Below are 11,910 nucleotides of genomic sequence, written 5' to 3' on the forward strand. Positions count from 1 at the left end.
TCAGCCTCAGGGATGCCTGCCTGTCTTTCAAACCAAGGCATGAAGGTTCGTTCCTTCATGGCACTTGCCACAGCCATCACTGTACCCTGATTTGACTTCGTTTACATCCAACACCCTCACAGAGAGCACAGCTCAAAGGCTGAGACTTTGCTGCCTGAGGTGCATTAAAATGGCTTGAGCAGAGAAGAGCAATGCTCAGAAAGTTTTAGGAAAACATTCTCCTGCAAGAACTGGAGGCGACTCTTCCAAGGACACACGTGACCCTCACTTCACTGCATGATTGGTGGGGAGGAACTTGCCATGTGACTTTATAAGCTCTTGTATCATTTGATTGTTTTTTGTTACATCTAGCCTATACCACTTTTATATTTCAAAAACTGACTTATGGGCTGGGCATAGTGGCTCATGCCTGTAATCCCAGCATTTTGGGAGGATGATCGCTTGAGCTCAGGAGTTCAAGACCAGCCTGGGCAACATAGTGAAACCCCCGTCTCTACAAAAATTACAGAAATAAGCCAGGGGTGGTGGTGCACGCCTGTGATCCCGGCTACCTGGATGGCTGAGGCAGGAGAATCACTTGAACCCAGGAGGCAGAGACTACAGTGAGCCAAGGTCCTACCACTGCACTCCAGCTTGGGCAACAGAATGAGACCCTGTCTCAAAAAATAAAAACTGACTTATGAAAAGCTGAAAGAGGAAGAAACACCTTTGAGTCAGCTCATAAGATGCTCTCCCTGCTTCCTAAGTCTTGGATACATCCACCCACCCACAGCACAGGATGGACAGAAGTAGTTGCGGCCTTCTGCCACCAGGCAAGATGTGCGTCCTGACCCTACAGGAGCAGATGTGCGGGCCAAGACCACCCTTGTGGGCGTGTTATTGCAGCCTGTTAACCCCTCCTTCCCAGGAAGGGGTATGATGGGAGGGCCCAGAAAGCAGGGCTGGGAGTAGAGGTGGCCCCTTCTGTCCACACGCCATGAGGTCATTCCCACTTTCCAGCACTTGGCCGTTTAGTGAAAAGGATGAGCTGAAAAACCACATGCAATAAACAAGAAGGAGCAGCCAACAAAATCTCTTAAAATCTCAGAAATGTTCAATAAACATTTGCAGAGCAAGAAAATAAATAACATCGCAAAGGAGCCAGCGGCTCCTCTTTTCCCGTGTTCCTTGGGTTAGGGGTGCATGTGTCTAACTAGAAGTCACATGTATTAAAAGCAGGTGAGTTCCAGCTCTCTACACCCCCGCTACCCCCCCTCCCCCCGCCAAATGCTCCCAGCGGGTCCCTGACACCCTCGCTGGTAGCTCCTGCCCTTGATAAGCTCCCCTAGCCTCAACTGCTTCTTGATCCTGGCTCCCTTCCCAGACGGGCTGCCCAGAACCCTGGTTCGTCTGCTCACTGGAGCCACTTTGCCAGCCAGCCAGAGCCCCCCCACCAACCATGGCATAAAGCGCCAACAGCTGGGAACTTGGGCTCATCCCCAGCTGCGTCTGGTTTGCTTGGCGGCCAACGGGAAAACCCAGGGCCTCCATGGCTCTGGACAGAGGAGGCCCCGATCCCAGCCCCGGCTGCCAGCCAATGCCAGCCTGTCCACTCGACAGAAAAACACACGCTGGCTGCCTGCCCCAGGGCGTTTCCAGAAGAGAAATTTAATCTAATTTACATACTTCTAGGTACATCGATAACCAAAATGTGGCCACTGAAAAAAGTTAAAAGGTCAATCAGCTCCCGGCTTCTAGCTGGCCCAGGATTGCAAAATAAAAAGATCCACGTTCCTTATTCTCTACACAAAACGCATTTTTAAAAAAGTGAAAGGTCTAGGGAGCTATACATAGAAAGCAACAGTGAAAAGGGAGAGGGAGCAGGAGTGGGGGAGGAGAGTCCCACCCCCCAACCCCACCCTCCAGGGCCCCAGAGCCCCTGAGGCTCTTTGGGCGCCCTTGACATGGCAGGAGGCAGCTGTCAGCTCTGAGCTCTTCCCAGCTGGGAAGGCCCCTCTGGGGGGCAACCAACAAGGATTTCCGTGGCATTGTGGGCTCAGTGGGGGCTCCCAGGCCCCAGCAGGCCCCACAGAGGGAGCGTGGCTTCCCCTGAGCAAGCACCGTGGCATGATGTGGTCGTTCAACCCGGGAACTGGGGGTCCGGGGCAGGTCCCGGGTCTCACGAGGTGCGTGTGTGTGTGTTCGCATGTACATGCGTGTGAGAGGATATTCATGGGGGCGAGAGGGAACCAGAACAGGGGTCTTTGGGGTCTTTGCAAATGGCCATGGATGGCAGACATTGCCCTGCCTGGCTGCTAGACGGGGGAGTGCTGTCCTCCCCTGTGACCAGATCAGCTGCCACCAGAGACCTGGCTGCTGCCCCTGCTGGACCAGGTGGGCATGGGCCGAAGGAAGACACCCTGTGGCCCCAGAGTCCTCAGGCTGGGGGAAGGGCAGCTAGCTGGCTCCCGGCGCCCTGGCTGTAGTGTGCCCGGCCCCCAAGGGGCGCCGGTTTGAGGTTTTGGCTTGCTCCTTTGGAAACGGAAAGAAAGAGGAAGAGGGACGAGGACACAGAGGAGGAAGAAGAGGAGACAGAGGTGGCACGAGAGGGGATCTGGAATGCTTTTGTGTTAGGGAGCCTCTGCCGCCGCTGTCTGTGCCTGCGGGGCCTGGGACTCCTCAGGCGGGGGGTCCGCTTTGGAGAAGTTCATCTCCAGGATGTGCCGCTGTAAGTGCCGCACCCACTCTTCCTGGATGGAGAGGGGGCCCTGGAATTCCACCTCACAGAACCTGCGTGGGTGAACAGAGAGAGAGGGAGTGGCCAGTGCTGTGAGGAGAGGCGGAAGCATAGCCTTGCCCACGTCCCTGGGCACACCTGCTGCTACTTAGTGTGGACAGAGCAAGCCCAGGAGGCAGGGGAAGAGGGGCCAGAAGTCAGGCATTTCCCAAGGACAGCCACCTCCACTCACCATGGGGTCATGGCAGGGGCTCACAGAGACCCCTGCCTCTATGCTCAGAAGTCACTGGGGCCAGCTAAGGGCTACTGGCTTCCAAGTACCCCTGCCACCTGGCAGATACATAGACTCTGAGACGGTAGAGGGCACAGAGAAGCAAATCCTACCCAATGAGCCAGGCCCCCCTCCTCCTCCTCCTGTCTTCCTGGCACCTAAAGAGGCCTCACAGCACAGAGGCCTGGAGCCCAAGCTCCACGGCTCAAGACTTGGCTTTGACTCTGACTTCTGACTTGGCCTGTATGGCCTCAGTCAAGTCACCTCATGTCTCAGAGTCCCCGTTCCCTGCTCTTCAATGTACTTGTGGAGTTTGGTAAGAATTAACTAAGACCTACTTTTTTCTTGAGCCAGACACTAGTTGAGTGCTTACTTACCATGTGCCAGGCAGTTCTGAGTGCTTTATAAATATTTAATTCACTTACTCCTCGTAACAAATCTGTAAGGTAGGTTTGTTATCAACCTGCTTTTATGAGTGAGGAAATTGAGGTAAGGAACAGTTAAGTCCTTCCCTGAGGTCACTAAGCTGGTAAGTGGTAGAGTTGGGATCTGAACCCAGCTCTCGCAGGCTACAAAGCTCAGAGTGTCAGCCTTTAGCCTGAGCCCCACCACACCCAAGGGCAGCCACTGAGGCGACAGCTCCCAGCTCCCACCAGACCCTATCCTGTCCAAGGCTCTGGGTGACCAAGGCCCACTCAGGTGGTCTCCCTCCCTCCCCCAGGGGCGGCCTACCTGCATTTGAGGGTGTAGATGTTGCCCACGAACTTGACAAGTGATGTCTGGGGGGGCCGGGGCACCAGGGAGGGGACCGGCCGGACTCGGGGTGGGGGTTGCCGCACCTCCTCCAGCTTCTGCTGTAGGTCATTGGTGTCCTCGCCTCCCCGGGCTGCGGAGGCATCTGGAGGGCGGGCTTGTCGGCGTTCGAATTCTAAGGTGGAGAGAGGGACCAGAGATGAGCGGGAGGGGTGGATGCTGCAGAGACTTGGAATACACAAGAGCTGAGGGCTGATGCTACCTGGATGGGCAGGATGGGTGATGGGCGGTGAATGGGTGAGCAACTAGAGAAAGGACTAAAGAGCCACGGCAGAGCACCTGGGGAGTGGCTGGGTGGGCCTGGCAGATGCCTGCTGCGCTTCTGACCCTCCTCCACCAGCACTCACTGTTGATATTCTGTCGCTGGTGCTCCTCAGCCTTCACGGTGCCTGGCGGGCTGGCTGCCAGAGGCCGCTCACCACTGTCGGCTGCCCGGCCAGCCTCAGGCCCTGGCTCCCCCCCGGCACTGCGGCCGACCACGGCCAGGCCCCCGGGTGCCAGCCCCAGGGACGGCCGCTTGTCACTGTCACGGCCATGGCCGGCACTGCGGAACTTCTTGGTGAAGGGGCGGCCGCCCTGGATGTAGCTGCGGTAGGCGCCCACCTTCTGGGGCCGGTGCTTGATCCACTCGCTCAGTGTCTCGATGGGCGAGCCATTGACGCACCACTCAGTCACGCCGAACTGCCGCAGGTGTGCCCTTGCGTGGCTGGCCAGGGCCTTGCGGTTTTCAAAGTAAAGGCCACACAGCTCGCAGCAGGCCTCGGTGGCTGCGGGGCGGAGGGGGTGCTGCTGAGCCACAGCCCGAAGGGGGCAGGTGCACCCAGACGGCCTTGCCCAGGCCAGGTGCCAATCCCGCCTCCCACAGAGACCCAGCCATGGGGGCCCCACTTGGGGTCAGTCCACGCTTGTGGCATTGCCTGGCCTGGCCTGGCCTGGCAGGCCCTGGCGGTCGCCCTCCCGGGACCCTGCCGCCCGCTGCTTACAGGAGTGGGAGGTCTTCTCGTGAAGGGTCTTTGCCTTGAAGGGCAGTTCAGTCTGGATGTAGGTCTTGGCCTTGACCTCTGCTGGGAGGAGGCGGTCCTCCTGCAGGGGCCGCTTGGCTGCCACTGAGCCCAGGTAGCCAGTGGTTGAGGGCTTGGCCCCAGTGATGGGCGTCAGGCTGAGCTCACGAGGAACCTGCGCCGGCCCTGCACCTGGTTTGCCTGGCCGGCCAGCCAGGGGTGACAGCGGCAGTGGGGACTGCACAGGCCCAGGGGCCATGGTGGGGGGCCCATCCTCAGCCAAGGCAGGGGCCAGGTCTCCAGCCGGTGGCTCCTTCTTGATGAGGCACGGCTTGGACTTCTTCTTGAGGATCTCTCGCAGTGTGTCGATGGGCGAACCATTGACCGACCACTCGGTCACACCCATCTGCCGCAGGTGTGAGCGCGCGTGACTCGACAGGCCCTTGCGGTTCTCGAAGAACTCGCCGCAGAACTCACAGCGGATGTCGCGCACCGGCTCTGCCCGGGACGCTGCAGGGGATCCAGGGTAGGGGGAAGGAGGAGGAGGAGAAGGAGGCGGCGGCTGCGGGCAGGAAGCCTCCAAGCTCAAAGCCCCCATATCAGTGCCAGTTGCCTAGCTACCCCTCTCCATGCCACCCACCAGACCGCAACAACCTGGTCCCTCATCTGGGCCTCCACAGGCCCTTGTGTACATCTGGCTCTTCTGCTTGTTCTGTCATCTCAAATTCTAGCTGTCTTCAAGATATCTCCCTGTATGATCCTGGGCAAGTCACTTTCCCTCTCTGAGCCTCAGTTTCCTCCGCTGCAAAATGGAGATGAAAACCCCTACTTCCCAGTGTCACTATGGGAGGGTCTAAAATGGGAACAGCTCTGAGCACGGGGCACAGAGCTGGTACACAATGCACATGAGTGCTAAGGCACAGCCTAGGCTGCCCTCACCTGCTCAGCACAGAGTGGGCATCCAATCAATCTGAGCAGAATGAACACAGTGCTGGTGTCATAGGCAAGCGAGCAAGTGACATTATAAGGACGACATACAGAGTTTTCTGTAACCAGGTGCGTGCTAAGTACTTTATCCCACTTAATCCTCAAGAAAAAAAGACAGAGTTGGGACTATGCTGATCTCCATCTTCCAAATGAAGAAACTTGCCCATGGTCACACAGAGCTAGACTGGGGAGGAACAGAGATCTTAAGTCACACTTGACTCCAAATGTCAAGCACTTAATTACCAAAAATGTCAGAAAGACACAGTTCAGACGTTCACTGCCAGTCCCTACACGCCTGCTGTAGCAGACATCACTAATGGATCCCCGCAGTCTTTCTCCCTAGGAGTCTGGCTGACAGCCACTACCAATCGATTGAAATGGCACAAGAGATGGAATCTTTCTGCTGTCACTGAATGACACAATCCTGCTTCTCAGGTGAACAAAGGACAATTGAGCAGCAGCTCAGTTGCAGGGGTCTGCATAGCAAGAACACACAGCTAACCCTGTGTCCTCTCTACCTGCATGTCCTCCCTTCCAATTCAACCCTAGGCACTCTGGATACCCCCAAGGGGAGGCAGGGAGGAGACTCCTCCAGCTGTTCTCCCTGCCCTACTGCGAGGTCACACTTACACAGGTTCAGGGGTGTCATGTCTTCCCGTGGCGCCCCCCAGGGACCCTCAGATGGGTGCAGTTCCCCATGAAGGGCCCCCGGCAGCATCTCCCGCTTGATCTCCACCCGTATTTGTTCAGGCTTCAGCTTCTTGGGCAAGGAGGGTGCAGCCAGGCCTGGGAACATCTTCCGGGCCGTAGGAGGAGGAGAGGCAGTTGGTGAGTGGCCCAGGGGGCTGCCTGGTGGCGGTGGCAACTTCTTGGCCAAGGGTGAGATGTGAAGGTCCGAGGGGCTGCGGGCTTCCAGTGAGCTGCCAGGACCTGTGCCGCCTATCATCTTGGCCAGGGTTTTTGGGCTTGGCCCTGGTGGGTTGGGAGGTCCGCCAGGCCGAGACTGGGTCCGTCTCTTCAGGATCTCCCGCAGCGTGTCGATGGGCGAGCCATTGACGTACCACTCGGTCACGCCCATTTGCCGCAGGTGGGAGCGTGCATGGCTCCGTGCAATGGCTCGAGAGGCCCATTGCGTCTTCTCGATAGACTCGCCCGCAGAACTTCACAGCGGATGTCTCGGTGCTGGCTCTGGGCCTGAGGCTGCAGCAGGAGGAGAAGGAGGCAGTTAGCAATCATAGAACTGCCAGCATGGTCACCTGCAGGAGTGTCCTGGTCGGCTGGGCGTGGGCGGCAGCAACACGCCCACAGGTTAGGGTGGTGAGGGCAGGTGCAGGTAAGGGAGTGGAAGAGCGGGGCTGGGGGCCAGATACCCGGCAGGAGTGAGGGGAGGCTCCAGAGAGCACATGGGCCCTCGGTCCTGGCGGAGGAGGATGGAATCAAGATTCCATTGCTCTGTGGGTCCCAAGAAGGATAGGGTGAGGCAGGGAGGGCAGCCTAGGTGCTATGTGCCATCCAGACAGGGGCAGATGTGGGTGCTTTGCACACTAAAAGGCAGGATCTCCCCACCTTGGCCTTCATTCTCAGGAAGGGTCACGGAGGTCAAAGGCCAAGAGAGAGGGCCTAGCAGCCCACTGCCAACAAGATCTCTGGGCAGAACCGGCCCACTGCCAAGGGCCCCTGTCTACTCCCTGCCCCAGCAGGGAGGGGGCTGTGACCCCCCCCCCCGGGAGGGGCTCCAGGGCCCGCAGTGAGGAGGGGGCAGCTGAAGCGAGAACCTACAGAGGTTGAGAGGAGACGGCTCCACATCAGAGGCCCAGAAAATGCCGGCGGCTGCGGCGGCCGAGAGGTCCTGCTTCCCCCAGGGGCTGGCCATACCCGCGGCCTTCAGCTTGGCCTTCTTGGCCGGCGGTGGGGGGGGGAGCAAGGAGAGGGCCGCGGAGGTGGGAGGCGGCCGCCCCGGGTGGGCCAGGGCGCCGCGCCTGGGTGGGAGGCGGATCTGGACGCCGTCCCTCCTGATGAGCCCGTGGAGCACGTCTATGGGGGATCCCTTGGCGTCCGGATCGCTGACGCCCAGGTGGCGCAGGTGGGCACGGGCGTGGCTGGACAGGCCCTTGCGGGTCTCAAACCAGGCACCGCACAGCTGGCAGTCCAGCTCTCTGCCCCCGTCACTATCTAAAGCTGCGGAGACAAAACACAGGGGGGCGGTTCACGGCCGCCACCTTGGCTGGCCTTGGGGGCCTGAGGCAGGAGGGTCTGGTGTGATTTTTGGCTGCTCAGGCAGTTGGGGGGTCCAAGACTCAGGCTGCAGATTTCTTTTGAAGTTTGGGAAGCAGGACATCCTATTTCCTGCCTAGCCCTTTGGCATCAAGGGGAGTGTAGAGAGCTTAAGGACGTTGGGTAGACAGGCAGTGACCAAATTCCAGATAATCGGATACTCCCTGACCCTCTCCCCTAGGATCCCTGCTATGGGAGCTGTGTGGGGGCGATGGTGGCTGCTGGACTCATGCAGCCAAGGGCAGGTGTGCCCCTGAAAGCACGGCAGACTCAGTGGAAGCAAATTCAAGGGAATATGAGGTGCCAAATGGGGGACTCCGTTGGGCAGGGGGTGAGACCCTGTGGTCACCCCCAGACTCTAATGTCCACAAAGATATGGGAAAGACTGATGTTGTGAGGGACGTCCTTGTTAAACCTGCTCACTGCACCTGGAGGGTCTCTTCCCAAACCCTACCTGCCGTGCCCACAGGCAGCCCAGGAAGTGGGGCTTCACTGGCAGACAGAGAGAGCTGCCTCTGCATGGACAACCAGGAAGACTTGATGACAGGATCAACTGTGGGCACCTCCCATTAGGTGATCCCCGTCTACCCAAGATGCTTCCAACTACCACTGAGAAAGCTAGGCCACAGGAACCCTGGTTACCTTCACTGCCCCTACCCACAGGCCCAGAGAAAGCCAAGAGCTGCCCCTCAGTGGCGAGCATGACCCTGGCAGGCTCAGCAGCCGCAGTGAGGCCTTCAGGAGATCAGCAAAGTAAAGTGGGAGACATGATCCACATCCAAGGCGGCCCAAAAGGAGATGCAGAGGCTCGACCGATATTCTGGCCCGGCTGACCCAGGACATGGGAGCTGTAGTCCCCACCGCCCCCACCCACCCTGGGCCCTCTAGCCCAACCTGAGGTCCCGTCCCTCCCAGCGCCAGAACCTCCCTCGGCTCTCGGGACCCACACTCACTGAGGTTCAAGGGCCCCTCATCCTCAGACTGAGGCCACTGTGCCTTTGGGGAGGCCGGCCGGGGGCTCAGGGACAGCTGGGGGCTCTTGTCCTCAGGATTCTTAGGGGTAGGGGAGCCCGCCAGGGCCAGTGGTGTCTTTTTGAGGAGCGGAGAGCTGGGAGGGTGGCCCAGGCCCTTGGCCGAGAAGCCGGGAGGCGACTTGATGGCTTTGTTGACAGCAGGGGCATCCAAGGGCTTGGCCAGGGTGAGCAAGCCGGGCCGGGGTGCCCCGGTGACCACCTCCTTCAGCGAGCTGGACTTCTTAGCCAGGCCCGGGGGCAGCCCAAGGTGGGCGTCAGGCAGGCCCTTCTGCTTCACAAGCTCGTAGAGGAGGTCGATGGGTGCGCCGCTGCTCTCCGACTCCGCCACTCCCAGCTGCCGCAGGTGGGAGCGCGCGTGGCTGGACAGGCCCTTTCGGGTCTCAAAGCAGGCGCCGCAGACCTCGCAGGTGGTCAGGCTCTGGGCTGAAGGGCAACACAGAGGCCGGGAGAGCAGGTTGTGAGGCCTGTGGCCCAGCTCTCCCGCTTCTCCTCCCCCGAGAGTCCCACTCACCCAGGCTCCATGGAAGTGTTTTGCCTCCGTCAGGCCCCCCGAACCTCACAATGACCCTAACAAGGCGGAGAATAGCTTGGCTGCTTTGCCAATAAGGGTTAGAAACTGAGGCTCAGAGAAGGAAAAGTTGTGCCCAAGGGCACACAGCAGGAGGTAGAGCCCTTCTGTCATCCAGCCAGTGGGACACCTTTCAGAACCTTTCACACCTACTGGGTGTCCTGGCAACAGGTTCACACAAACGCTGACCTGCTAGCCACATGCTTCACTGAACTGAGTTCTAACCACCCTCTGTGGCTCAACTCCTGCCCGAAACACTGGTCCTTGCAGTCTCCTGCACCCTCTTCCAAAGAGCCTTTATCCTTGTCTATCTGCTTCTCTGTCTCCCTGTTCCCCAACCTGAATGGCCCTCAAGAGCAAGGGCCAAATTCACTTTGCTCGTCTCACCTCCCTGTCCACCCGAGGGCCCGTCACTAGTCATTAACAACCTTAGGATCAACAGATGAAGAAATGGTGTCATGCGAGAGATCACACAGCTAGCAAAGGCCAGATTCAGCAAATGAGCTGGGTCTGAGTATGAGCTCTGGACCACCACGCCCACTGCTTCTCTGGATGCTGTCCCTCACCCCATGACGGTGCAGCTCAGGGCCACGCATGCCCAGGACAGAAGTTCAAGGGAGAAGACAGCTGAGTGCCAACCTTGGTGCCTCAAGGTGCCAGAGGGAAAACTGCGGGCAACCTGGAGCCCCACATTAACCCCAAGGCACAAGAGTGCCCCTGTGAGTGTAACCAGCCTGGCCAGCATCCCCTGCCATGCCACCTGGACCACTCACCCTTGAGGTCCTGCAGCTCCTGTTTGCTGCCATGAGGAACCTCTGCAGCCACTTTGCTGCTCAGCCGACTGGCCACCTGCTCCAGGGCCCCAGGGACAGGCAGGCTCTTCTTAGGGAGCGAGGGAGAGCCCAAGTCCATGGCCACCATTGCGTTTTCCTCAGAACCCAGGCCTGTGGGTTGGGAAGACAGGCTCAGCCCAGGCAAGTTTCAGGCTGTCTATCCCCAGAACTAAGAAGATGACCTTCTTCCTTATCCTTGATGTCTGCTGTCACTCTGCCAGGCGACTCACCCCAGGAAAGCTGAGGTTCCACCCATAACCCCCAGAACCTGTCCAATGCAGGGACACTGAGGCTGCCACTTACAGCAGACACCAGCAGCTGCTTCCACACACTACAGCATGGACAGGTCTGGGGTGTCATGCAAATGTGAGCCCAAACTCCCATCCCAGGGGATCTCAAAGAAAAGATCTCTCTGGACAGAACTTGTGAGGGGCAACATCTGCCTGTCTTGAGGGTGAGGGTGGGAGGCACTCAGAAAGGGAATTCAACAAAACACCAGGGTCAGGAGGCTGGAGAGGCCACGCAGAGGCAGGGAGCCAGGGAGCCAGGGAGCCAGGGACACCGAAGTGGCTTCACAACCCTTGTGAGGAATCTCCACCAGACAAAACAGCTGGGGCTGCAGAGACAATGGGGGAACCAGGGCTGCAGAGCCTACTCATCACAAGCTGAGCCCTAAGTGGGGTAAGGTGAGAACCTAGTGTCTGCACCTACAGCGATCTGACTGCGGACAGAAAGAGTTGGAATCACAGAACTTTGTGTTAAGTTTCTGAGACATCTATCAGGTCCGAAGCATCCCTGGGTGAGGAGTGTGTGGCAGAGGGAACCCAAGGGTGAATTTTCACGTCTAGTTTTTCAAAGGGGCCGGGGAGGCCAGTTGAACTCCAAATTTAGAGTTCAGAGGATGGCAAAGGCTCAGAGGATGAAGGAACTGTGTGCCAGATAGGGCCTTAGAGGCGTTCAGTGGGATGTAACGGGGCAGGGGCCATGTAGGTTCCATGCTCAGTTTGAGTCTCACAGAAGCAAAGAGTAAGCGCTGAGGACTGGGGCACCGAGGACTTCGTCAAAGTCTCCGGGTCGGGTGGGCGCATCTGTCAGATGGGGCAGGGCTGAAGTGAGTTTCCGCACTGGACGGACCGGAACCGTGGCAAGGGACGCTCCCGGGGCTCCAAAGGGGGCAAGGGACATCTGTCAGACCGGGCAAAGGTCTCAAGGAGCGGCGGATGAGTGTTTCTGAAGCTTAGGATCCTACGAGCGGCGACAGAAGGCCCTGGGCCCACACGACTAAAGGGCCTGGGGGAGGGGGGGCGTCCTGGAGACTGGACGGAAGGGGTCGGGGGCGGCGGCACCGGCAGGCGGGATTCCGACCTTCCCCTCCCCGCACCCTCCCAAGCGCGGGCTCTTACCCGGCGCGGC

The 11,910-nt window shown here is 58.9% G+C and overlaps 1 protein-coding gene across 3 annotated transcripts in view; it reads right to left on the minus strand.

The window, feature by feature from the left end:
• Window positions 1–5,041: 5,041 nt before the first annotated feature.
• The window catches only part of LOC108543290 (WIZ zinc finger), a 22,794-nt gene continuing 15,925 nt past the window's right edge, over window positions 5,042–11,910 (minus strand). Inside the window, exons 5-9 of one of the 3 annotated variants that reach the window (XM_017893713.1) lie at window positions 10,438–10,608; window positions 9,016–9,519; window positions 7,568–7,966; window positions 6,419–6,988; window positions 5,207–5,311 (exon numbers count right to left, since the gene is read on the minus strand). In XM_017893713.1, coding sequence (XP_017749202.1) covers window positions 6,951–6,988; window positions 7,568–7,966; window positions 9,016–9,519; window positions 10,438–10,608 — 1,112 coding nt within the window. In that variant the 3' untranslated portion in view covers window positions 5,207–5,311; window positions 6,419–6,950. Of the gene's footprint in view, window positions 5,312–6,418; window positions 6,989–7,567; window positions 7,967–9,015; window positions 9,520–10,437; window positions 10,609–11,910 lie in introns of all 3 variants that reach the window. The other 2 variants (XM_017893715.1, XM_017893714.1) reach the window with 2 other exon arrangements.

Source organism: Rhinopithecus bieti, unplaced genomic scaffold (assembly GCF_001698545.2).
Source record: "Rhinopithecus bieti isolate Rb0 unplaced genomic scaffold, ASM169854v2 scaffold_23826, whole genome shotgun sequence".
NCBI classification, from domain to species: Eukaryota; Metazoa; Chordata; class Mammalia; order Primates; family Cercopithecidae; genus Rhinopithecus; species Rhinopithecus bieti.